The sequence below is a fragment of the Rhinolophus sinicus genome, chromosome 8 (assembly GCF_057876585.1).
Source record: "Rhinolophus sinicus isolate RSI-liver-muscle chromosome 8, RSI-T2T, whole genome shotgun sequence".
NCBI classification, from domain to species: Eukaryota; Metazoa; Chordata; class Mammalia; order Chiroptera; family Rhinolophidae; genus Rhinolophus; species Rhinolophus sinicus.
Window position 1 is genome coordinate 44,614,842 of NC_142508.1, and position 26,662 is coordinate 44,641,503.

Consider the following 26,662-nt stretch of genomic DNA (forward strand, 5'->3'; position numbering starts at 1 on the left):
GAATATCTGAGTTATAAGAAATGGACCAGAAATCAAACTGATAACAGAATGAGTGCAAACATTTGGCCAAACACCAAAGTCAAGTTTGGATTTGCAGGTTGGCAGATGTGAAGAAATATCCTGCCACAACGAGGATCTCAGGGAGAAGATGAGTCCCTGGGATACAGCAGCAGGACAAAATGGGACAAGAAATGGCCACCCTCATTGGTAAGAGCATGGAGTCCATCGTTCTGGGAATCTCTCCACCCCAAGCTGTTGGTGCTCTACCCTCAAACCCCTCTGTCCTCTGTTTAAAGTCCGATGACGTGCCCTTGTCACACAGACCTGGGGTCCAGCCCAGGCCATGGCGCCTTCTTGCTGAGTAGCCTCGGCTGAGAGTCTGCCCCTCTCTAAGGCTCAGTTTTCTCCTCTGCAAAACGGGGGCGCTTGTAGCCCTCGTCTAAATGTAGCTGCCCATCCTCCCTCTCCAAGGCACTTGCTTCCCCAACTGCACCACCACCTGGGGTGCCTCCTGTGTGGTGAGGGGGATGGAGAGTCTAGGAGGCTTGGGGAGCAGTGGGGGACAGTGCATGAGGGGCTGAGTCTGCTTGTCTCCACCCAAAGTTTCCATTCCAGAGCAGTCTCTGCCCCAGGCCTCTTCCCGCTGTGGGTGAGGCAGAGTGGAGGTGGGGGTGGGGCAGTAGAAGCAAAGAGGTGTGCTGCTAGGCTGTAGCAGGGGTATCTGCTCAGCTCCCCACCTCCCCTCTCCCCTACCTTCCAGAATCATCTTTCAGCATTCTGCCACACCCCCACCATACCCTTCCTATTCTAGATTCCTCTTTTTGAGTCTTGGGCTATGGGGTCTGGAAATGGGCCTGGGTGGAGGGTCCCTTTGTTCTCTTCCTTGGTCTGAGGGTTGGGTGCGTCCTAGGACACCCCCACACTCCACCCCTTTGTCTTGAAACCAGGTAGGAGAGTGGTAGTAGTTCTGGAAGACAGAAAAAGAGACAGATGTAAAGGAGAGAAACAGGACAGGAACACCTGGGAGGCAGAGTCAGACACTGGGACACACCAGACACAGAGTGACAGAGAGACTAGGGCATTCCCAGAGACAGAATAAACAAGACAGCAGTTCCAGAGATGAAGAAAGCCAGAGACACAGGCACCATAGTATTGCACAGCTATGTTTTTCGGCAAATCGCTTCCTCTTTCTGAGCCTCAGTTTCCTTGTCTAACGTGGGGGCGATCCATGCCCGTCCCTCACGGCGTGTGTGTGCATCAGTGATGTCTCACATATGCTCGGCAGACCCGGAGGCTTAGTAAATGGCAGCTGTTATTTTTCCTTCCTTCTTTCACCCATGTTTACTGAGCACTTACTGTGTGCCAGGCACCGCAGCTCCAGGCACCAGGGTACAGCACTGAACATCAGGCACAAATCCTGCCCCTTAGAGCTCCCTTTTCCAGTATTGTTGTTGTCATGGTTACAGTTATATTACAGAAGCATAGACTGGAATTTCGTTGGAGACACAACCCTAGCCCCAAGCAGCAGTTCCTAAGCTGGGATAGGGGTCAGAGTTCCAGCCCCCCACTTAGTCTCTCAGGCCTCAAGTTTTCCACGACAAAATGGGCATAAGAGTTTTTCTCTGTACCAGGCAACAGGAAGATAAGCTGGATGGATGGTGGCTTGATGAGCCTTCTCTGCTGTTGTTATTAAATTCTCTCTATCATTATTAGCTCAAAGGAGAGAGGCAGTTCACCTGGGAACACTCAGTGAATGGAGGCAGCTAAGAGGCCCCAGGGTCTATACCAGGTGTGGGTGGTGGGTGTGGAAAGGGGATGGGGTGAGTCAGCAGGGCCAGCCACGCCTGCTTTGGCTTAAGGTCCCAGCAGCCATACCCACCACCACCATTGCCAGTCCCATCATCGCAGCCATGGCAGGGAGCTCTGTGAGTGTTTGGGGACCTGGGGCTTGGGAGGGTCTTGGACCCAAGCTTGCTCCAGACTAGGAGAGGGGCTGGGGCCTGGCAAAGGAGAAAGTGGGTGTTCCGGTGTGCTGTGAAGTGTTTGGGCGCTGGCTTCTGGGTGGACCCAACCTATCCTAACGCTCCCAACTCCTCGTGGTGCCTTCTCTTGGTTTCTCTCTCTTTGAATATTTTTCTCTTAATTCTTTGTGTTTCACTCTCCAACCCCTTCCCTGTCTCTGACTCTCTTTTCTTCTCTCTGTGCCCTTTCTTCTCTGATTCTGCTGGTTGGCGTCCTGGTTGTTTTCTCCTAGGGTGGCCCATCTGTCTCTGTGGTGTCTCCCTGGTTCACTCACCCCCACACCCCGGCTTTTGCAGAATGTACCCCACAAGACCTCGCTGCCCGAGGGCATCAGAGTCGGCACCGTGATGAGAATTCGTGGTGTTGTCCCTGATAAAGCTGGCAGGTGAGACCTCAGTGTGATCCCATGCCCCTGAGGTAAGGGGGTGCTGGGAGCTCTCCAGGTTCATCTGAGCCCGACTTCTTACAGCTGAGATGTGAGGGCCCCAGGGTCACCTTTGCACACCAGGGGTCTTGGAATCCCCAGGCCATTTCCAACCTTCTGGAACCTGAGGTCTTCATAACTTCGTCTCCTAACTGTGGAGCTGGGGTCCTTAAGAATCTGGGGGTTCCAGGGCAATGTCAGGATTCCTGTCTATAGTCCTATGACTCCCAGATTGAGTCCCCAGGAACTGTGGAAATACGTCCTGTGATCTGGGGGTGTCCTGGGTACCTGGAAGGCCTAAGCAATCACTCCTATGACTTCCTGGGTCCGGGAACTGCAAGGTTCCTGGGAATAGGGTGCCCGTAAATCTTAGAGTTACTGGTATTGTTCCTAGCCCTTAGGATCGCCCTGGCCATCAGCACCTCCTCAAATCCAAGATGGTGGAAATGAGGGGGACCCAGGTGATAGCATAGTGACCCTTGCTAGATGGATTGTATCTAGGCCCCCAATAAGTGTTTGGCCACCCTGGAATGTGGGCTCCCTGGCCCCTGGTCCACAACGCCTCCTCTGTGGTGTGTGACATACTCAGGTCCCTGTAAATCTGGATGTATTCTTGCACTGGTTAGCCCTGGTCCATTGGCTCCTGACTTATCGGACATCCCCCACCCCCAGGTTTTATGTAAACCTGCTGTGCAATGAGGAGGGCGGTGACGCCGCTCTGCATTTCAACCCCCGGTTGGACGAGTCCGTGGTGGTCTTCAACACCAAGGAACGGGGCTCCTGGGGCAAGGAGGAGCGTGGCCGTGACTTTCCCTTTCAGCGTGGGCAGCCCTTCGACGTGCTCCTCATCTCCACCAAAGAAGGCTTCAAGGTGAGTCTCTGCCACACGCGTGGGCGTTGGAGGCCAGCAAGGCCCTGGTGGAGGTGGGAGCAAAGGCGTGGCCAAGGCTGGGCAGTTGTCCCCAGTCCCTCTCACTCCTGTGGTGCAACCCCACTGGTGTGAGAGGGCAAGTGTGTGCAGGGCAGGGGCAGAGAGAGTAAGAGCCAAGTGCCCAGAGGGTGGGGGGGGTCCCAGCGGAGAGGCGTGGCCCCGACTTCCACCCAGGACCCTACTCCCTGTTCAGTGCCACCTGAGGTCGGGGCTCTGCGGCAGAGGCAGAGGCAAGGATGGACTGGGAGACAGGGCTCAGAAACAGGTGCGAGCGGGAGCGGTCTCTGCAGACCCTCCACCACCCAGCCGTTCGCCACTTGAACTCTGCGCATCCGGCGTGAGGCAATGGACGCGGTGTTCGTGGTAATAACATCTACCGCAAACACTTACAAAGCGCTCATGTGCCAACAGTCAACGCATTGCATCCTCAGGACAAGGGGTTAGCTGACCATTCGGCGGTTTTCCCAGTGGGGAGCTGGGGCCCGGCGGGTGACGTGGTTGCCCAGTCACACTGCGCGGGTCCGAGTCGGGAAGGAGCCCCGCAGTGGCCTCGGCCACTTTAAGCACCGACCCCTCGGCCCTGCAGGCGGTGGTCGGAGACTCGGAACTGCACAACTTCCACTACCGCATCCAGCCCGAGCACGTGCGCGTGGTGGAGGTGGGCGGCGACCTGCAGCTGGAGTCTGTGAAGATCTTCTGAGCGGCGCGGGGAAGAGTCCCGGGCCTGGATGGCAAATAAAGTCATAGCTCTGGGCGTCTCCTCTGTGTCTCTGTCTCCTTCATGTAGACGAGGAAAGCAGTTCAGAGAGGGTTGGACACTGACTCGGGTCACACAGCAATTCCGTGGCCGAGGGGGTGTCGGGGCCTCAATCAGCGAGGCAGCTCCTTGTCTGGACCGCTTGGGCTGGTCCTCCCGCAGCACTTTGCAAAGCATCAGGTGGTCATATGGTTGGGGTGATCTGGTGGAGTTAGGGGGGCTCAAGCCTAACTGGATCTGGGTGCCCCCTCAGCGGATCTAACCGAGTTCCACACCCGTCCATCTGCAAACAGGGCGCCGAGGCCCCACACGACTGTCCCCTTGGAAACCCCAACCTCTCGGAGATGGGGCATGAGATCTCTCAGGCCCTCGCGCCGCTCCTCCCGTTCCCACCTCTTGGGACTCCTCCGACTTCTCAGTGTCTGGAGACCGTCGGGCGGGGCGAGCTGGGGAGCAGATCCGGGCGTTGCCCGTCTCCCATCTGTCCCCGAGTCCGGATAGGCTCCCGCCCCTGTGCGCCCTTGGGCAGACGCGTAGCGAAGCGGCAGGAGCCCAGCGGACTGCCCGAGACTCGAAGGGCGGAGCTCCTGTGTCCCCGCTGCCGTGTTGTGCCCAATGCCCACATTTCTTCCCCCACGGCTGCCCCGAGTGGTTCTGGAGAGGAAGGGGAGCAGACGCTCTGGGAAAGACGCCCAGTTTACCCCCGACCGTCAGGTGGTGATTGTCTGGGGGCTTTCTCGTCGCCACCAAGCGGCCGGGGTGGGGGGTTGGGGTAGCCAGGACCATGCGTGCACCCCGAGCCCCGGACCCTCCGCGAGGCGCTCGGATCCGCGTGTGTCTGAGCTGTGGGATGGAGCCCGGGCGGGTGGCAGCGGACCAGTCCCGCACCTTGGGTTGGGTCCCGAGTTCCGGGAAAGCCCTGAGCCCTGCCCCGGCCGGTTGTGTCGCCGCATGGCACCCGGGACCTTGAGAATCTTTGGACTTGTCGCCCCCTTGTGGCTGATGCGGACGTTGCAATCTTGGCGATTTGTGCAGGAGCCGGATCTGTTACCTTGGTTTGGACTGCAGCGAAGTGCAAAATCCTGTGGCACCAGCAAGACTGGACGAAGTTCAAGAATTTTTCAGGCACCCATTGGTACTCAGGGCTTATTGTTAAATGAATTAATTTTTATTTTATTGGTCTGTGTCATGTAGTTTTTGAACATGGAAAAATATTGTAAAGATAACATATCCACGTAAGCTACAAACTTCAAAAATATAGTGAAAAGTAAGTCGCTATTGGCATACCTGGTAAAGGTGGTTGGGGTCTGAGGATTAGATGGTGATTAGGTAATGATCCATCTGTGTTAATTTCCTGATTTTCACCTCTGTCGTACTGTGTGTATAGTGCGGAGTGTTCCTTTTTTGTACAAAATACAGAGTAAAGTATTTGAAGGTGAAGAGGCAGACTGTTGGCAACTTACTCATAAATGGCTCAGAAAAAAACTGAAATTTGCACTGTATTTAAAACTTTTTGTTTTTCACTTCAAATATATACATATACTAGATAGATAGATAGATAGATAGATAGATAGATAGATAGATATCCTATTGGTTCAGTTTTCTTGGAGAACCCTGATTAATACAAGTGTATTAATTTTGAATATTATAGCTAAAAATATCTCGTTTTATTTTGAAATTTTTATTAATGTGTTTTTTTCACATTTTATTCCATCAACTTTATTGCTTTTGTGTATGTCCATTTTATTACTGTGGAGTTTTGAGTATTCATTTATCAGAATTCCTTATTAATGAAGGATACTAAACTCTTTTCTGTCACATATGTTGCAAGTATGTTGCACATACTTCTCAGCTTCCTATTGTCACTTGCATTTAATTATTGTTTCAATGCTTTCCTGATGCACAGAAGCTTTTGATTGATTTCATAGTCAAATTTACAGTTTCCCCTTGCAATTGCATACTTTTTTATGCTTGAAAATCCTTTTCAACCCTAAAATATTTTCAGTTCTTTGTAAATTTTACATTCCATTCTTTAATCCATCTAGAAGTGACATATTTTTCAAAGTGTTAACTGAACATGTTGGTCACTGTGTCATTGATGTGAATTGACACCATAAATAGCCAGCAAATTCTGAAACATGATGAGGTGTATTTTTAGGTTTTCTCTTTTCTTCCATTGTTCTGTTTGTGTTACTATAACACTGTTTATTTTAGTTTTATAACATATGCTAATATTTAGTAGGGCAAGTCCTACTTATTTACTTTTCCTTCAGAGATACTTCAGAATGAATGTTTCAACTCTCCTTCTCCCCAACTCCAATCCCATCTGATTTTTAAAAAAGTAACAGCTTTATTGAGATATAGTTCACACACTGCACAGTTTACCTGTATAAAACGTATGAATCAATTTTTCTTTTTAGTATATTCACTGGGTTGTGCAACCATCATTACAATACAATTTTGTTTGTTGATTTACCCTAGTTTTACACTTTTGTATAAATTGGTATGTTATAATTTTGTTATGTTGTTATTCTTATAACTGATATTCTTGGCTTTCCTTTAGTCATTGTTTCACGCTTTCTGTTTTTACTTCTTATGATTCCCAGCATTTTTCTTTGTTTTTTGACCTTTGCCAAATAGATTATATTTTCTTCTCTTTTCTTTTTAAGCTATTCCTTTGACTTGAAAGCTATACATCCTATTCTTATTCTACTAGTGATTAACTATAGATTTTTTAAAGCCCATACTTGAGCCTATGGTTACTGAATTATCAATGTCAAGAATCAAATGTTATCTGTTAACTCTCCCCATGTAATATGAAGGAGATAATATAATTATTCTTTCTTCCCAGTAACTCATTCCAGTTTTTGTTGATATAGTTTGGGGTTTTATTATTCTTTTCCCCTTCTTTCCCAATATTTGGGCCTCTATGTGCCCACCAAAGCAGCATGAAGGAGACAAAGGCCAGTCGAGTCTGCAAAATCATTTTTAATGATCAGTGCAATTGTTTTCATATAATATTTGTTCTGCTTTTGAAACAATCACAAACATATAGAAAAATTCCCCAGACAGGCCCTCTTAGTGGACAGAGTTAGGAAACCCCGGGACTTCGGGCAACTCATATCTCACAGCTGCGTCCCTCCCTCGCTGGGAAGTGCCTTTTGTCACAGGGAACTGCCTCACCCATCATTATGCCTCTCCCAGGGGGTGGCCCATGCTAATGACAGAAGGTACCAGGATACAAAGGCCAGGCCCCATTGCCTCAATGTGGAACAACTCTGAGCGGCCATCCCAGCTCCAGCGCTCTTCATAGCATTGTCTGAGGCTTCCTCCAACCAGGTTGCGTATCAGCTTTCCTCTCTGTCCAGTCCTGTCCCCATTACTTCCTTTTGAGGGTGCCTGCTGAAACCACTCCCCAATAACCCTTCCGCATGCAGCTCTTTGTCTCATAGTCTGTTTCTAAGGAACTGAGTGATATAAATATATGTGTTATTTAAGTGACACTCTATGTAGGGGCTATCAGTTGGTGTGAGCTGGAATGTATACTTCCAGAATAGTAAGCCAGCATCTTATCAAAAGCCAAATAGACAATTACTGCAAGAGCTTCAACTACTTGTCTCTGAGAAACACCAGAGACTTCATTAATTAACATGATGAGTGTTAGAAATGGATTTCCATTGGGTATTAAGTGGCTTATCAATAATTAGCATAATGTGTATTAAAAAGGGACATGCAATGTTGGTTAAAATACTGTAGACACTTCCCACCCTTGTTTAAACAGTGTGTAAGAATCCAGTAAACCTTCATCATTCACCATCAGGAATGCAGCCCAAACGTGAGTTCTAAATGATCCTTCAGTCAGCAGTTCCAGGATTCTGGTCACCTGAGGCCCGCTATACGGATAACTGAATATGGTCCTCAAGGATGTGGTCAAGTTCACCTCAAATGCACTGTTTATGACAGATGAGTTCAGAACACCTAGCCAGCTAGCCTGCTGGGAGTTCATCCGAATTACAGAAGAGGTTGTGAGCCCATTTTTGTTCCCGCCTGCTTGCTATTAATCAACAACGACTGCTTTCTCTCTAGCCGGTCTAGGCTAGTCAGGACTCAGCTCCCCTCCATCTGTGTGGCCTTCATTCTCCAGCATACTTGCCTTCTGATGGATATTGATTAAAGGCAATTAAGTCATGTTCAAGTATCAGTTCTTTTTGGGAGGTATCAGTATCTGCCAAGAAATGAAGCTAGGCTTTTCCTCTACACAACCTCACTACTAGGTAATTTGTTACAATGAAAGCTCTCCAAAGAATTCTGACACATGTACGGATATTTAATAAACAAGAGTTTCTCTGAAAAGTGGTAAATAAAGGGAAAGTATTAAGAAAGTATCCTGTCTTTCTCTTATGAACTGTACTTCAGGGCAACTAAAGTAAATAGCAGATAAGGGGACGTAGCCTTTTATATAATATCCCAGGTACTATTGGGTTGGTGCAAAAGTAATTGCTGTTTTTGCAATTATTTTAACCTTTGAAACCATAATCACTTTTGCACCAACCTAATACATGAAGACGAAATGCTGGCATTAGCACATCACGGTTTTGCCACCTCCCCTCTTGCATCAACAGGTGTAGGGAGTGAGCACGTGCTGCTAACATCACAAACGCAGAGACAACCACATGGAAAAGCCAAGCACCTCCTAGGAAGTCATATTGCCCCCAAATCGAGCCTGCAACTGAGGAAGCATCTAGAGCTAACACCCAGTTTATGGGGTGACAAGAGACAGACACACATGGTAAATGCCACTAGGGGGTGCATTAGCCAGATTCAGACAGTGGGAAACCCTCCACGATAAAGGATCCGGTTTTCAGCAAAAAAATTGTAAGGGGAGAGAGAGAGAGAGAGAGAGAGAGAGAGAGAGAGAGAGAGAGAGAGAGAGAGAGAGAGAGAGAGAGAGAGAGAGAAGAAAAGACCTACAGGTTAAAAGAGATTTAAGAGACATGTTAATTGCAGTGAATCCACCTTATTTGGGCGGTTTTGGTTGTCTTTAACAGTTTTTATATTTTTAGAGAAATATATTAAAATATTTACTGAGAAAATGAAATGATGTCTGAGGTTTTCTTCAAAATAATATAAAAGGCATGAGGTGGTGTATAATAAGCAAGGCTGGATGTGCCTGAGTTAACAATTGTTGAAGCTGGGTGATGGGGTGTGATACTCTGTCTACTTACGTTTTCTGAAGCAATAAGCACTTCTTAAAGAACAGTATTGTACCACGGGTATTCTTCTGAGGCTGCTTTCTTTCACTCTGCATTATGTTTCTAAGATTCACCCAGGTTGTAGCTGCAGTGCATGCAATTTTGAGTTCAGTGTCATCCTCCCTTGTATGACTATAGCACAAGTTTCTCATTTTGCTGATGGCTATTTGAGTTGTTTTCAGGTTTTTGCTATTAAAAGCTGTGCTGCTGTGAACATGTTTACACATGCCTCCTGGAACACATGTATTTCTTCTGGATACATTTATCTGGTGGAATTGCTGGGTCACAGGGTAGGTACTGACTGAGTCATGCCAGGTTGTCTTCCAAAGTGTCAAAGTGTCACAGTGTTTGTACCAAGTTATACCTCTATCTGCTCTCCTGTTGCTCCACATCCCTGCTAACCCGGCCAACACCTGCCAATTTTAGGCTTCTTAATTTTCTTTTTCTTTTTTAAAGATTGTTATTGGGGAGGGGGAACAGGAGTTTATTGGGGAACAGTATCTACTTGCAGGACTTTTTCTAAGTCAAGCTGGTGTCCTTTCAATCTTAGTTGTGGAGGGTGCAGTTAAGCTCCAGGTCCAGTTGCCATTGTTAGTTGCAGGGGGGCAGCCCACCATCCTTTGTGGGAGTCGAGGAGTCGAACCGGCAACTTTGTGGTTGAGAGACCACACTCCAACCGCCTGAGCCACCAGGCTGACCTAGGCTTCTTAATTTTCTTCTCAATCTAGAGAGTATAATGGTATTTCAAATGGTGTTAATTAGCATTTCCTTGAGGTTGAGTATGATTTCATATGCTTATTGGCTCTTGATTCTGTGATTGCTTATCATGTCTTTTGCCCATTTTCTATTGAGTCAACTGTTGTTTATAGGAACTCTTCTTATATTCTGAGTACTATCTTTTAAGAGGCAATATAGTATAATTAGTAAGCCAGACCACCGGATTCAAATCCTAATTCTGCAACTGTGAGAGCCTGGACACTGCACCACACTTCTCTGTGCCTCAGTGTCATGCGGGGTGACAGGTGGGGTCTCAGTTCCCGCTCCCCACATAAGAATGCAGGACATGGAGAGGACAAAAAGGAACACCCATGGAGCCATAGATAAGGGAGTCATACCACTGTAGTCTCGCTGGTGGCTGGGTTGGACACACAGGAAGCAGGAGCCACACTATCTGCAACCTGCCATCCACTTCTCTGCAATCCGCAACCCGCCCTCCGCCGTGCTAACTGCAATCCGCGCTTGCCAGCTCAGCCACCATCTTCTTGCTAGCCCCCCATGTGCTGCTAGCATAGCCAGGCAGTTATATTAGTGGCCAATGGCTCAGTGGTTGCAGCTGATGGCCAACTAGCCACAGCTGATGGCCATCCAATCACAGTTGATGGCATTTACTACCTGAGCCAGCACCTTTCCACGTGAGGCCGAGAGCCTGGAAACTGCACTCCTGGCTGTCCCCACATTCAGTTTCCTCATCTGTAAAATTGGGGTCACTCTAAGGCTTACCTCTTGTTATAGACTGAATGCTTGTGCCCCTCCAAAAAATGCATATGTTGAAGCCCTAATCATGTGATGGTGTTTGGAGGCAGGGCTTTTGCGAGGTGATTAGGTTTAGATGAGGTCATGAGGCTGAGGCCCCCATGATGGGATTAGTGACCTTAGAAAGTGAGGATGACAGACCAGAGCTCTCTCTCTCCACCATGGAAGATACAGCAAGAAGGCTGTAGTCTGCAATCCTGGAAGAGAGCTCTCACCAGAAACCGACCACGCTGGCACCCTGATCGGGCACTCCCAGACTCCAGAACCGAGAAATAAACGTTTGTCGTTTGAGCCCCTTGTCTATGGTATTTGTTACAGCAGCCAGAGCTGACTGAGACACCTCTCACGGTTCCTGTGAGGATTAAATGAGATAGTACTGTGAGTGCTTAGAACAGTGTCTGGTGCAGTCACAGCAAGGGCTCGATAAGTAGTAGGTAGGCATTTGCTATTATATGTATAACATATACCTGCTTTCTCTGCGGGTCAGAGAGGGACTTTTCATTATCATGATAGTGTTTTAGGCAGAATCTTTTTTTAATGGCTCAAGTGCAGCCTTAACTTGGTGAAGCAGGAACATCTGTACGTTGCTGGTTAGGTAAGGAGGCAGGGTGGAAAGGAAGTCAGCTGGCACCACTTCCCTTACTCCGCGGCTGTGTCAGCTCTCTTCATAGGGGATCTTCAGGCTGGTGCATTGCCGCAGAACTCATGCCAATGAATTGCGAAGGTTTCTTTTGGTTGCTAATAACAAAATAAAATAAAATAATAAAAGCTGGGAAAAAGAGAAGAGCAGAATTTATTGGCTCTTTCAATGTAAAAGTTTGATTTCAGGCACATCCGGATTGACGGGCTCTATGCTTGTGGGAATCTGGTTTCTTTCCCCATCGCTTCACTCTGCTTTGCTCCGCGTTGTCCTCATTTTCAGACATGGTTTCCTGACCAGGCCAAGGTAGAATCCTGCCACTCCGGGTTTACATCCAGTCAGCGTAGTGGCCCCAGGGCAAGAGAAACCCCGCCTGGAGTCTCCCCGGCTCGGAGTAAGGGGGTGTGGCCAGGGTGTGCGCTGCTCCGATTGGCTGGTCTGGGTCAAACGCCCTTCCCTGGAGCTGTGGGGCGGGGCCAGCCCTGCTAGAGTCTCAAGGCTTGAGAGTAAGGTGGATCTTTAAAACGAAAAGGGGGTTCTGATTCCAGAAAAAGAGGTAGGGAATGCTGGGTTCGGGAAGCAGCAGACATCTACTACAATGGCATCAGTGCATTTTCTTACCTTGGCCGGGAAAGGCATGTTTGGTACTCTCTGGACGTAAGAAGAACGCTAGTTTGTAGGATGTGACCAGAGCCCTGCAACTTGGCAGCCAGCAGGGACCTAGGAGGAGCAGAGGGGCCTGCAGACCAGGGCCGGGGAGAGGAGGGAAGGCAGCGGACCCAACGGCGGGATGATCTGACAGACAGTTTTCACAAGTAATCGTTTCCTGGTCACTGTAAGAGATCAATCGGGTTCTATTAAAAGCTTCCTCCTACTGTTACTGGTACTTTGGAGCAAATGAAGGGAAGAGGACTTTGGCCTCATGGGGTGGGAATGTGGAGAACAGATAGCAGGATGGCAGAGGTGAGCTTGGAACAGTGGCCAGAGGTGATAGGTGACCATGGATGGGATCACAGTATGTAGTCATAACATCTAATGTTTATTGAGTACCTATCTTGTGTCAGGCACTGCTCTGAACATGTCCCACATGTTAACTCATTTGCTCACAACAACCCTCCAAGGTAGGTCCTATTATTACCCCCATTGTAGAGATGAGGCACAAACGTAAAGTGACTTGTCCAAGACACACGGTCCTTAATGGTAGAGCAGGGATTGGAACCCAGGCCCTCTGAGCCCTAACCAATGTCACCTTCTACATAATGGGAGTAGGGGGATCTTGGCAATTCTACAGGAAGAAAACATGTTTCATTGCCCTCTTTTGGTGGCCACACAGCTGGCCCAGAGGCTCAGATAATATCTGTTGGTCCATTTGGAGGGAAGAATGCCGAAGGGCCAAGAGACATCTGGGTGACACAATTCTGTTAGGGCAGGAGACCCCCGCTGAGGAAGGAAGGTCCCCTGGGACAAAAACTGAATTTTGGGCCTCTTGGAACCTATTGCTTCCTTTTCTCCAATGGCTCCAGTATTCTTTGGGGGAAATACTGCTCCACCAGACCCTGAGCCCTGTGTGGGCAGGGCAGGGTGTCATGGTCACTGGAGGGCCCGGCTCCCAGCCCAGGGCAGATAGGTGCAGAGCAGCCCTTCCAGGGTCTGCCCTGCCTGGGACAACCAGCAAGGTCTGCCTTGTCAGGGATGGGGGTCCTGACCGCTCAGGGTCCTGCTGTAGTGGTTGAGGAGTTAAAAGGACAGAGAAAGATGAAGAGGGACAGACAGTGAGGTATGCACAAGACACATACAGAGAGAAACAGAGACACAGAAAGAGAGAAGGATGGAGACAAGAGAGACACATAGGCAGAGACAAACAAGCAGAAAACAGAGAAAGACAAAAGGAGATGAGAGAGATGGACAGAGAGAAACAGTGAAACTGAGATGGAGAAGAGAGATATAATAGCAGGCAGAGAGGAATTGTCAGCTGGAGAGAGACACACACACAGCAGTAGACACACTGCTCTCCCAGCCCCACAGAGGGTGACATGCTGGACAAGCTGGCTGAAATGCACCCCCCACACTGACCTCCTTCTAGGCACTTCCACAGTGGCAGCCGGTCCTCCCTCAGCTCTGCCCACCTTCCCTCCTGCTGCTGTCCAAGCCCATTAAGCTGCTACCCTCGCCACAACTGAAGGCCCCACGCCTTGGGGAGGAAACCACTGAAGAGGCGTCCCTGCTCCCTTGCACTCCAAACCATCAATTAGTATTAATGAGGGAAGACTCCTCACTGCCTAAAGACCCCCATTGGAACTCAGATGGAGGGGAGGCCCCGCCCCCATGACTCAGGAAGTTAAAGGGCCAGGGGCCAGCCTGTGAGCTCAGAGTGTCCAGATGGCGTGTGGCAGCGGGAAGGTCACCATCCAGCTGGTGGATGAGGCAGAACCTGGAGTTGGGGGCCCAAAGCCCTTTCGAGGCCAGAAATATGAGGCAATCCGAGCAGCCTGCCTGGATGAAGGGATCCTGTTCCGAGATCCCTACTTTCCTGCTGGCCCTGATGCCCTTGGCTATGACCAGCTGGGGCCAGACTCGGAGAAGGCCAAAGGGGTGACATGGATGAGGCCCCATGTAAAGTGTGGCTGAGGGCTGGGCTCTGGGTCTGAGGGAGGGGGGACTGGGGCCCAGATTCCTGGGCCTGGGTTTCTGGGTCTGAAGGAGGAGGGGCTGGGGGCCTGGACTCCTGGGTCTGGTGGAGGAGGGGTTAGGGGCCTGGGTTTCTGGGTCTGAAGGGCTGGGGGCCTGGACTCCTGGGTCTGGGGACCTGAGCTCCTGGGTCTGAGGGAGGAGGGGTCACTGTGGGACCAGCTCAGAACAGGCTCGGCCATTCTGGGTCCAGGGAGGTCCAGGGAAGGCGATGGCCTGCCTGCAGGCTTTACAAGCCTCTCATGGGATTGGAGGCGCTCATTACTCGGGAGCAATGAGGGCAGGAGGGGGCCCAGTTGTCTGACCTCCCAGTTGCTCCTTCCTTTCCTTTCCTGGCTGAGGCCTGGAATTCCCATCACCCCCAGGAGTTTTGTGCTGAGCCCCAGTTCATCTGTGAGGACATGAGCCGGACAGACGTGTGTCAGGGGCGCCTGGGTGAGACCACTGAACCCATCTTGAGCCCCTGATCCTGCAAGTTGTAGCTAAAACCCTGGCACCTCTCTCCCACCCCCTCAGTCTCTTCTCTCCCTGGGCCTCAGTCTTCCTCTTTCCTCTCAGGTAACTGTTGGTTTCTTGCGGCCGCTGCCTCCCTCACTCTGTACCCCCGACTCCTGTGCCGGGTGGTCCCTCCTGGACAGGATTTCCGAGATGGCTACGCAGGTGTCTTCCACTTCCAGGTAAAGCTCGGTTCCTCTATTCATGCCTCAGTATCCCCCAAGTGACATGGATTTCATAGTTGACATTGTTCTCCTGGGGCTGGAATTCTTGGATGTGTGCAGCAGGGTCAGGAGTCAAGAGATTGGGGCGCAGGTGGGGCTGAAGGTTGGAAGCTGAGCCTGGGCTCTGCCCCTTCCCCCACCAGCTCTGGCAGTTTGGCCACTGGGTGGACGTCGTGGTGGATGACAAGCTGCCTGTGCGTGAGGGGAAGCTGATGTTCGTGCGCTCAGAACAGCGGAATGAGTTCTGGGCCCCCCTCCTGGAAAAGGCCTATGCCAAGTAAGGACCCCTGGCCCATGGCTGCAACCCCAAGTCCCAGCCAGAGACCCCCATCTTCTGGGATCCTCTAGACATCCCAGTAAGGATCCCAAACCAAGTCACTCTCCCTGAGGCCCTAATGCCACACCATCTCCTGAGAACCTCCAAATTGTAGACACCTCCCTCCATCACACAGCGCACAAAATATTCCTAGAGACCCACCAAGCACCCAGAATTCTTAAGGAGGTGGAAATCTCTTATCAGGCCCTGACATCCCCAAATCTAAGATTTATCCCCTTGGGGAACTTGTAATCTCAGACAATCTCTCCTGATCCATCAGAAACCCAAAGCATCCCCAATATATTGAGTGTAAGACCTGGGTCCCCCAAATCTTTACTTTTCCCCATCCTTCGGATCTAAAATCCCTGACAAGCTCCGTGCAGATTACCCCCAAAGCAGACATCTATCTCCCAGAGACTTAAAATTTCAGACACAGCCCCCAGGATGCCCAGAATTTTGACAGAGCTCTCCTGTGACCCGCAAATCATGCAGTCCTGGTGGCTCAGAGACCAGAGACCCAATTTCCTAGGGTGCCCCAGTCCCCTATTTCAAGAGTCTGCAAATTTCAGGGATAGGCCTTGGGACCACACACACTGGAACAGAGGCCCCCAGGTCCCAGGGTTGCTGAGGTGCTCGTATATGCCTCAGACACCCTCACCCCAGACCTGCTCCCACAGGCTCCATGGTTCCTATGAGGCGATGCGAGGCGGTCACATGAATGAGGCTTTCGTGGACTTCACAGGCGGCGTGGGTGAGGTGCTCTACCTGAGGCAAGACACCCCAGGCCTTTTCTCGGCCCTGCGCCACGCCCTCGCCAAGGAGTCCCTTGTGGGTGCCACTGCCTTGGTGAGAGAGTCAGACTCCCATGGAGACCCACCCCCCTCCACCAGGACCAAATGCACAGTCCCAGCCGGAGGGGGAAGCGTCCGTGTCCTTCTCTTCTCCTTCACCATTGGCTTATTCTCTCTCACAAATCAAACATTCTCAGAACTAACGAGCTTCAGGCACAGCGGGAACCAGGTGCTTAGCAGATGTTGTGAAGGTGTTTTTCTATTCCTGGTTCTGGGTTAGCTTCCCTCAGGCAGGCTTTCCCCTCACAGGCACAAAAGAAGCACCCACAGATACCTCCGGAGGGAAGAGTGCCTCTCTCTGAGAATTTCAACAGAAGTCCCAGGATTGATTTTCATGGACTCAGCTTGGGTCCCATGTTCATCTGTGACCCGATTACATATTCATTCATTCACTGAGTCTGTCTAACTCATTCACTCATTTATTTACTTCATCCTGTGTTCAGTTATTAATCGACTCACTTTGTCTTTTATGTTTCTCTGCCTCTTTCCATCTCCCTCTATCTGTTCTGTATCTTTCTTTGTACATCTCTGTCTCTCTGTCTCTCTCTTTTTTTAATATATTAGGGGAGGGGAACAGGACTTTATTGGGGAACAGTGTGTTATTCCAGGACTTTTCCAAATCAAGTTGTTGTCCTTTCAATCTTAGTTGTGGAGGGCGCAGCTCAGCTCCAGGTCCAGTTGCCGTTGTTAGTTGCAGGGGGCACAGCCCACCATCCCTTGCGGGAGTCGAACCGGCAACCTTGTGGTTGAGAGCTCCAGCTCCAACCAACTGAGCAGCTTGGCCATCCAGGATCTGAGCGGTAGCTCATTGACTTCACTTTAGTTGGTGAGGGCGCAGCTCACTGGCCCATGCTGGAATCGAACCAGCGACCTTAGCGTTAGGAGCATCGTGCTCCAACCACCTGCGCCACCGGGCCGGCCCTCTCTATTTTTGTCTCGTTTCCATCACCCTCTCTCTGCTTCCTCTCTCTCCTTCACTCACCAACTCGCATCCCCTCTCAGAGCCTTGTGCTATTCAGTTGGGTGCTTTGGTTGACTCCTGCTTTGGTGGCAGGAGGTAGGTGGAGGGGGTGGGCAGAGAGGAGCAACCACCCTCCTGTCCCCTGCCGTGGCCTCACTGTCCCCTCTCCTCCTCCCAGAGTGATCGGGGTGAGTACCGTACAGAAGACGGGCTGGTGAAGGGACATGCGTATTCAGTCACGGGCACACACAAGGTGAGCATCCTCCATGGGTGGGCTGGCATGAGGTATCTAGGTGCCAACCCCACTGACGATACCGCCCTCAGGTGTCGCTGGGCTTCACCAAGGTGCGGCTGCTGCGGCTGCGGAACCCATGGGGCCGCGTGGAATGGACCGGGGCCTGGAGCGACAGGTGGGATGGATCTGGGGTGGTGATGGGGGGCTGAGCCCCACCCCCATCCCTCACACCCCCATCTCTCCAGCTGCCCACGCTGGGATGCGCTTCCCACTGAGTGGCGAGATGCCCTGCTGGTGAAGAAGGAGGACGGAGAGTTCTGGTGAGTAGGGCAGAGGTGCCCACCAGTGAGGCTGAGTCGGTGAGTCCTGCTTGGAGGGACATGGTGGAAGTTCATGCAGAGGGGTCCCTAATGGGAAGAGACTGTCCATATCAGCAGTAATTTTGGAGTGGGTTCTATCTGGGGGAGTCCAGGAAGAATTAGCAGTGATATTAGGGGAATCTGGAGGCATAGTAATCTCTGGGGGGCTGAAGAGGGATGGGTAATATTTAGAGCAATGGAAGGGGTTTGGTGACACCTGGGACATTTCTTGAGATTTGGCAATATTGAGGGTCTGAACAATACTTGTTGGTAATTGAGAGTCTGAGGGTCTTAATATTTGGGATCTGAAGACAATTTGACAATATTTGAAGGGAACTTGTGGATTTTGGCTATTTGTGGGGGCATTTCTGAGGACTTGGAGAAATCTTGGGGAGCTGGAGGGCTCAGGGGTTTGGGGGTCATTCTGGCGACATGATACTATTTGGTGAACTGAAAGGTACTTGGCAATATCTGAGGCATTTGGGAGGTTTTGTGATTTGGGAGTCACCCTAGGGCCTTGAGATACTTGGGAGGCTGGGGCCTTGGGTTGGTGGGGGCTGGGCAGGGTCTGAGTGCCGCCACTGTCCAGGATGGAGCTGCAGGACTTCCTCCACCACTTCAACACTGTGCAGATCTGCTCGCTGAGCCCTGAGGTGCTGGGCCCCAGCCCCGCTGGAGGGGGCTGGCACGTCCATATCTTCCACGGCCGCTGGGTGCGAGGCTTCAACTCTGGCGGGAGCCAGACGACTTCCGGTGAGGCCTGGAGGGGCCCTGAGAGGCAAGGAAGCGGCCTGTGGCAGGTGAGATAACTCCATTGGTTTCTCCTCTACTAGAGACCTTCTGGACCAACCCCCAGTTCCGGCTGACACTGCTGGAGCCTGATGAGGAGGAAGAGGACGATGATGAGGGGCCCTGGGGGGGCTGGGGGGCGGCAAGTGCACGGGGCCCTGCTCGAGGGGGCCGAGTTCCCAAGTGCACTGTCCTCCTGTCACTCATCCAGCGAAACCGGCGTTGCCTGAGGGCTCAGGGCCTCACTTACCTCACCGTGTGCTTCCACGTGTTCCAGGTGGGAACCCCTGGCTGAGCCGCTGAGGGAATCAGAGGGGGGTCAGGGAGAGACCGAGGGACTAGGGAGAACAGAGAGAAGCTGGGGATCAGAAGGGTCAGGAAGGAATCAGAGAAAGGGGTGGGGAGGCTGAGGATCAAGGAGGGGACAAGGAGCAGAGAAGGGACAGATGGGAGGGACAGGTCCAGGAGGGGTCGAGAGGGTCTGGGACCCAGGCTTAATGAGGGCAGAATAGGAAGAAAATAGGGGGAGGAGGCAAGGAGGGGACTCCGAGGGGTGGCCACCTGGCCCCTGGCCCTGACTCCCCTTGCTCTTCCTTCTGACAGATCCCAGAGGAGGTGGGTCTCAGATGGGACCCGATTCCAGGCTCCATCCACCCCAGGGGCTCGGACAACCAGCACTGGGGCAGGGAAGGCCTGGGGTGCGCTTGGCTGATGGGGGGATGAGTCGGTTTGCACCCGGCAGTCTAGAGGGGCGCGGTGAGTAGACAGCCGGGTGGGGTGAACTTGGGCGGTCATGGTCACGCGGCCCCTGTCCCCCAGCTGCTGGGACTCTGGGACACCCCGCACAGTCGCGCGCTCCTGCCGAGACTGCTGCGCGCGGACCGCTCGCCCTTAAGCGCCCGCCGCGACGTGAGCCGCCGCTGCCGCCTGCGCCCCGGCCACTACTTGGTGGTGCCCAGCGTTGCCCATGCCGGCGACGAGGCCGACTTCACGCTGCGCATCTTCTCCGAGCGCCGCCACACCGCTGTGTGAGCCCGGGCCCCCCGACCTACCTCCGCCACCCCCAGCCCCGTGGATCCGCCCAGGGCCCCCAAATCCTGCCTGGACCCCACCTGATCCCTGGGTTGAGAGCCCGCGAGCCCCCAGCCCCAGGCGCGGAGTGAGCAGCCCCGTCCCCATTTCTGGTCTGTAATTTGCAGGGAGATCGACGACGTGATCAGCGCGGACCTGCACGCCCTCAGGGTGAGGGGCTGCTCCCGGAGGGAGGGGGTGGGGTGGGGACCCTCTTGGCCAGAACTAAATTCCCCCAACCCTGCAGGCCCCTTTGATTCCCCTGGAGCTGGGGTTGGAGCGGCTGTTTCAGGAGCTGGCAGGAGAGGTGAGGAGGGGGGACAGGGCTAAGGGGGTCCCATCCATCCCCTTGAGTCCCTCCCTCATCCTGAATGTCTCATTTTGCTTCAGTACCTCCCTCCCCGCCCAAACCTCATGACCTTCTCTCAAAATGCTCACAGCTCTTACCTGCCTCAGGGCCTTCTGTCTGCACCTCTGCCTGGCTGCCTTCTCTCCCTTCTCTCCCCACCCTGGGTGAACCCTCATCTTTCTAATGTGCTCTTCGCTGGAAACTCTCCTGACCCTCTCAGGCTGGTCAGCCGGATGCCCACTGCAGGCTCCCACCACCAGTGCTTCCCCTTTGCAGCCCTGACCACCCTCCTTGGACCTTGAGCTCTCAGAGGGGAGGCCTGGGTTCACTCAGTCTCTGCCGTGTCCCCAGTGCCACCCAGCATGCTGTTTGGGCCAGGCCCAGAGCTGCCAACTGAATGGCTGCCTGAGTGAATGGCCTCACACAGCCCACTCTCTCCCTGCCTAGAAGGAAGAACTCAGTGCCCGTCAGCTGGAGACCTTATTAAGCATTGCCCTGGAGCCTGGTGAGTTGGGGACCACAGTAGATCCCTGTGTGTGTTAATCCAGGATCTGCTTGGAGTTAGGCCATGGGAAACCTGGGCTTAGCCTGAAAGCATCTCCCCACACTTGGGTCCTGTGGCGGGACCAGTGACCAAGACCATGGCTACTCATAAGCCCCCTTCCTCTAAGGGAGAGGCAGGGAGTGTGGCTGCTAGCACTGGGAACCCCCTTGCCTGAGTTCAAATCACAGCTCTGTTAGTTACCAGCACTCCTTTGGCTCTCTGTGCCTCAGTTTCTCTAAAACGGGGTTTCAGTAATCCCCAGCTCTCACAGTGATGGCCGGTCCACAGGAAGTTCAGGGTTTTTGTTTGTTTCCTGTAGCCAGGTCCCACACCCGGAACCCCAGAGAGATTGGGCTCAGGACCTGTGAGCAGCTGCTACAGTATTTTGGGGTATATGATGGGGGCCGTGCCTGGGTGGGGAAGATGGGGATGGCGGGGCCTCTGCTCCCCTTTTGGGGACATTAACCAGATGTCCCATCCCCAGCATGGGCGAAGCCTGGCCTTGCATCACTTCCAGCAGCTCTGGAGCCACCTCCAGGAGTGGCAGGTAAAGTGGGGGGCTGGGTGGAGACACCTCCTCCTGGAAAAAGAGGCATTTTACTAATAGGGGCATGGTTACTCTGTGGGCTAGCAGGGCCCCAAAGGACAAGGGTGACTGGACCACACCAACTTGGAGGGTTCTGGCTGGGTTATCCCTGCCCCGTCACCCTCTGGTCCCTCTAGGGCACTAAACAGCTCAGGGATCAAGAAAGAGCACAGGCTCTGGTCCTGGGCTATTATCTCAGCTCCCAGCTCAGCCCCTTTCTGGCTGTGTGACCTCAAGACAGTCACCTCCCCTCTGAGGGGCTTTGCTTGTCTACCAATGGGAGGCGGCGACCCCCCCCCCCCACGCCATCCATGTGTGGAAAAAATGGTCCAAGGTTTCTCCATACTAATAGTGATGTCACCATTTATTGAGCCCTCACAAAGACCCGCTGGGTAGAGTCTTAACTTGTCCTCACAGCAACCTTGTTACACCTGTTACTATTGATTCCATTTTATAGACTGGGAAACAGAGGCCTAAAGTGGTGAAACTTTAGCGTGCGCAGCCAGGAAGAAAGGGAGCTGGGGTGGGAACCCAGGCCGTCTGGCCTCTGACGCCCCATTTCAGCCCTCTTCAGGGAGCACAAGGGCCTGGGGGTGGGACTGACCTATTCCTCCCCACCCAGGCCATATTTGACAAGTTTGACCAGGACACCTCAGGAACCATGAACTCCCACGAGCTGAGGCTGGCGCTGAATGCCACAGGTATGGACAGGTCCTGGGATGGGTCGTGGGGACAGGATTGGCTCCCTCTCCTGGCCCCTGTTCTCTTGCAGGCCCAGCTGCCCACTCAGCTGCTGCCATCACAAAGTCGACACCTTAGCTTGTTGTCAGCCCTTGGCAAGGACTGGGTGACCCTGAGAAGCCACGGGGGAGAATCCTCTGTGTGGGGAAAGAAGGGTGTGAGAAGGGGCTGGGCTTGGGAGGGTGTTGGGGAGGGTGCAGGGCATCCCAGGAGGGGAGATGTGGAAGCTGGTGTCCTCCGGGAACCATGGCAGAATGTCCTGGATTCCTCTGAGTTTGGGTTGGAATCCTAACTACTGACTTACTCCTTGGTGGCCCTGGGCACATGAATTCACTTCCGTGGGCCTCCGTTACCCTCTGTAAAGAGGCTCCGACACAGGGTGGCTGCAAGAATATGACCTTTCCCCTTGTGTGGAGGGGCTGGGGGGATTAGACAGGAGCTCCCAGATCCCCACCTACCCAGGGCTCATCTGCCAGCAAAGCGAAGGGTAACACATGGGGAGATCAAAGATCCAGGGACATACAAGGAAAGAAAGGAGCCCAAGACAAAGCGGGGAGGGATGGAGTCAGAAAGATGAGGAGACGTGGGACAATGAGAAACAGAGTCCCAGAGAGACAGAAGCAGGCGTGAGAGAGTATGAGGGAAGATGGCGCTTGTACCAGGTATTCAGTATCACTGAGTGCCGGGTACAGGCCTGCTCTCCTCGGCAGAAGACTGAGCAAATGCTCCTGCGGGGCTGAGGTCTGCTGCCACAGGCAGACTACAAGTAAGACACCCAGGTCAGATGGTGATAAACGCTGTGGCAGAAAAAGGAAGCAGGCCGGGGCCATAGGGCATGCAGGGGAGTGGGGTGGGTGAGACGGTGGTCAGGGAAGCCCTCGCTGGGGACTGAACAGAGATCTGGAGGAGGAGGAGTGAGCCTTGGGACCCTGGGGCAAGAGCATTCCAGACAGAGGGAACAGCCAGTGCATAGGCCCAGAGGTGTGGAGGGAGCCAGGTGGAGGGGCCCAGGGATGGAGACGAAGACGGTGCCAGTGTGGCTGCAGCCAAGTGGAGAGGGGCAGGTGGTCAGAGGAGACTGACAAAGCCCCCATAAGGCCTCATGAGGCCCTCGGCTCTTTAACATTTTTAAATATGTATGAGAGGGAAGCGGCAGAAGCAAGTCTAGGGTCAGAGCATGTGGGGCTGGAGCGTCTGGAGGAGGGAATGCCAGGGGGAGGGGGGCCAGCAGGAAGCCTGCTCCGGGAGACCAGGCTGGCACTGGCGGTTCAGTGCTGACCAGAAACCCTCCCCTCCCCTCCCACGGCTTCCAGTCCAGAGGCAGCCAGAGAACCAATGACAGTGACAGCCCAGAGTGGTCAGGGAGGGGAGGTGGAGGCAAGAGCTGTGGGAGCCGAGGAGGTGCGGGAGGCTGTGCTGGGGCAGGGGTGGGGGGGTGGTTTCTTCCACAGCTTCCTGAAGGAGTGTGGGCCAGGAATGCCTTGGGCCGAGAGGACAAGGGGTTCTGGGCAGAGGGAACAGCAGTACACAGGGAGCAAGACAAACCCAAGTGGAGGAGGGCAGTGGGAGATGCGCTGCCATCTGCGAGGGCCACAGGCAGCTTGGGACAATGAGTCCTTGAGGACAGGTAACCAGGTCATGGTCACTAGGGCCCGGTAAAGTAGGTGAGGGGACCCTGGGCAAGACCCCACGCGAGGCACCAGAGGCCATGGGGCCCACGAAGAGTGGCCAGAGGAAGCCGACAGTTTCCATGAAAGGATGACAGGAATTCCAGAGGGGGCAGCTAGAACTGGCCCCTCCTTGGGCCCTCCTGCCTTCTCTACCTGGGTTTTCCCACAGCCCAGGGCACAGCAACCTTTGCCCCCAATCCTGAGGGCAGATGAAGGCCAGAGTGACCCATGGGAGGTCACACCACTGGGGTGAGGCCACTGGCTCCCCAACCATGACTGTTCACCGCACCTAGACCAGGGCACAGCATGTGATGGCACTTGACAAACGTGTTAAAATGAATGCAGTCCGGGGGCAGATGGGCTTTAGGAGGCAGCAGAGGCCCGTGAAATTATCCCTGCACTGTGTTTGGATGTGTGGGGCACGGAGGGCGAGTCACCCTGCAGCCTTGAGTCCCGGAGGGTTACCTGTGACCTGGGAAAACCACTGTTTGTGGCTTTTAGAAGCCTCTGTTGAGATTCCTCATGAGGGATGATTTCTAAACTTTAGAAGTCCCCTTGATGTGGAGCATAAGGAAATTGACTCCAAGTGGGACGGGCAAGAATGTTTTGCTGCACAGAAATATCCCCGGTGCCCACGAGCAGCAAGTCTGCATAGTTTAAAGGAGCAATAACAGACGCAGAGCTGGTACATGCCAGACACTGTCCTAAGCTCTGCACAGGGCATCTTCACACAACCTTACAGAGTCGGGACTGCTGTTGTCCCCACTTGACAGATGAGGAAACTGAGGTCCAGAGAAGTGAAGGGAGCTGCCCGTAGCCATACAGCTGGGATTTGAAAGGTGGGGACAGGCCTCACAGTGTCTGTCTCCCTGGGGAGTTAGGGTGGGGTGCCAAGCTGAGGTGGGGTTCACAGCAGCTCAGGCTCAGAGGTGGCCTCCCCCTAGGTTTCCACCTCAACAACCAGCTGACCCAGGCCGTCACTAGCCGCTACCGGGACAGCCGTCTGCGTGTGGACTTTGAGCGCTTCGTGTCCTGTGTGGCCCAGCTCACCTTCATCTTCCGTGAGTGCCACCCCTGGCACGGGTGGGGCAGAGGGAGGGTGTCCCCCACGGTGGGGGAACTGGGTAGGTGGGTGCTTACCCCTCCCCTCTCTGCACAGGCCACTGTAGCCAGCACCTGGATGGGGGTGAGGGTGTCATCTGCCTGACCCGCAGCCAGGTGAGCCTGGGCCGGAGGGAGAGGGTGGCGCAGGGCGGCTGTGGCAGGAGTCCCGGAGGCTTCTGCTTCAAGCCCGCTGTCTCTCTCGCCCAGTGGATGGAGGTGGCCACCTTCTCCTAGGATCCTGGCACGGGAGCACCTGCAGCCGGAGGCAGGAGAGCTGCCAGGAGCCCTGCCTTTCCTTCTGCCAGCCTGGACCCGAGTTTATTCCACAGCAAGAGGGGTCTGAGCAAAACCAGCTTCCTCCGACCCCTCCACCTCCCCGCCTGGCATGGGGAGGCGGATGCTCTGACGTTAAGTTGTCATTGAGAGCATGGTCTCAGGAGCCGGCCTGTCTGGGGTTGGTTCTAACCCCACCACTCCCCAGCTGGGCAAGTCCCTGCACTTCCTCGGGCTTTGCTCGCCTCATCTGGGAACAGCGATGGTTACGGCACCTTTCTTGCGCAGGCTACGTGAGTTAGGCACCGTCTCTCGCTTAGAACAGTGCCTGGCCCACACTGGGACCCCAACAGCGGTCTTGGTTTTACACCCATGGGAATGGGGATCATGGCACACCCAGGCCCCACCTCACTCTGGGAATAGGTGCTCCATCACTGCTCTGCTAAGAAGTAGAGAACAGAGAGAGGAGAAAAAGAGAGGACACTGTAGGACTCCTTCTTAAAAATATTACATGTTTTATTATCCTGTCCCCAGAGGGGTGGTTTATCCAGAAACCAAGAAAAAACAATCAGAATAAACTCAAAAAAGGGGTGGGTGGGTGGGAGATAGGAGCAAAACCATCAACTAACAGGCAGCCAGGCCAGCAGCCCACCCTCCACCTCAGGAGGGTCCCCAGAGACCCATGCCTGATGACAGACAACAGAAAAATCAGTAAGGGGCTGGGGGAGGGTAGCAAATCAGCTATGTCTTCATTATGAGAGCAAGAGGCGGCAAAGATATGTTGCTAGGTGAATATATATTTATATAATAAATCCGTAAGTTAATAAAGTAAATAGTAATTCTCTGAAAGTTTTTAATTCTTTTTTTATAGCTTTTTTTTGTGACTTTTTTTTTTTTTTTTTAATTTTTTGTTTGCTTGTTTTTGGTCCTTAGAAAATCTTGAGAGAGATGCAGGTCCAGACAAAGCAAGGTGAGGGCTGGCTGGGGACAGGAGCAAAAGTCTGGTCGGCCCAACCCCACTCCTCTGCTGCAGAAAAGGGGGGGAGGTGAGCTGCACCCCTTCATCTCCTGGCAATCGCAAAGGAGGGGGGAGGGGTGAAGGGGGAGGGGCAAAGGGAACTGGATGGGGTCCTCCTTCCTGTTGGGTAGCTGTGGTGCCCTCTGCTGGGCCCATCTCAGGTGCGGATGGTTCCTGGACAAGGCACATAGGGCTTTGGCCTGGATGTGGGAGGCCTTGGCAGGACCTCCGGGCAAGGGACAGGGTATGGAGAACGTTCCTAGGGCTAAGAGGGGACCTGTTTTGCTGTGGGGACTCACTCTCCCTTCCATAGTTTAAAAAAAAAACAAAACAATACATATATTTACCAGACCAGAAGTGCTGACCCCAAAGGTCTCCTGTTCCCCTGTCCATTGGGAGGGGAGAGAACCTCCTGGCCAACCACAAAGAGAGAGGAGAGAGCCGGCCCCAGCCCCTCCCGGCCACCCCGAAAGGACTGACAGAAATGCTTTGCATAGATACAGAGTCAGGGGAATGGACCAGGGAGGCCCCACAGCACAGAGAGGGGCAGACACAGACGGCTCCACCAGCCCCTCCTGGAGGCGGGGAGGAGGGGGTGCTCGGTCGGGGCTCTCTGGAGCCCTCACAGGTCGCTCTCGCCGTACAGGGCTGTAGAGAAGGACTTGTAGTCAAGGGCACCTGGCACGGCATCAGAGCCTTGGTACGGCGCCATGCGGGCGATGCAATACTCAGCCTGGTCGGGGGGCAGCTCTCTCCGCAGCTCCTCGGCTGTGATGAAGTTCTGGGGGCGGCAGGGCGGGACTCTGGGCCACCTGCACCCCACACTGGT

At 53.2% G+C, this 26,662-nt stretch overlaps 3 protein-coding genes across 10 annotated transcripts in view; 2 read left to right on the plus strand and 1 right to left on the minus strand.

The window, feature by feature from the left end:
* Positions 1-1,828: 1,828 nt before the first annotated feature.
* LOC109458058 (galectin-7) lies at positions 1,829-4,136 on the plus strand. The gene is made up of 4 exons (XM_019751384.3): positions 1,829-1,925; positions 2,319-2,407; positions 3,119-3,317; positions 3,964-4,136. Exons 1-4 carry the CDS (start codon positions 1,911-1,913, stop codon positions 4,075-4,077), a joined length of 417 nt encoding a protein of 138 aa, XP_019606943.3. The 5' UTR covers positions 1,829-1,910; the 3' UTR covers positions 4,078-4,136.
* A 9,802-nt stretch (positions 4,137-13,938) lies between these two features.
* On the plus strand, positions 13,939-25,156 carry CAPN12 (calpain 12). The gene is made up of 21 exons (XM_019751383.3): positions 13,939-14,172; positions 14,613-14,682; positions 14,806-14,924; positions 15,110-15,243; positions 15,960-16,128; positions 17,273-17,347; positions 17,419-17,504; positions 17,575-17,649; positions 18,278-18,441; positions 18,522-18,754; positions 19,081-19,092; positions 19,297-19,505; positions 19,677-19,719; positions 19,796-19,855; positions 20,345-20,402; positions 20,761-20,831; positions 20,926-20,988; positions 21,650-21,728; positions 24,383-24,499; positions 24,598-24,656; positions 24,750-25,156. Exons 1-21 carry the CDS (start codon positions 13,939-13,941, stop codon positions 24,774-24,776), a joined length of 2,157 nt encoding a protein of 718 aa, XP_019606942.2. The 3' UTR covers positions 24,777-25,156.
* A 151-nt stretch (positions 25,157-25,307) lies between these two features.
* ACTN4 (actinin alpha 4) overlaps positions 25,308-26,662 on the minus strand; it is a 70,338-nt gene continuing 68,983 nt past the window's right edge. For all 8 annotated transcript variants that reach the window (XM_019751377.3, XM_074314374.2, XM_074314378.2 and 5 more), the window contains one exon: positions 25,308-26,614. In XM_019751377.3, the coding sequence (XP_019606936.1) occupies positions 26,456-26,614 (159 nt within the window). In that variant the 3' untranslated portion in view covers positions 25,308-26,455. The remainder of the gene's footprint in view (positions 26,615-26,662) is intronic.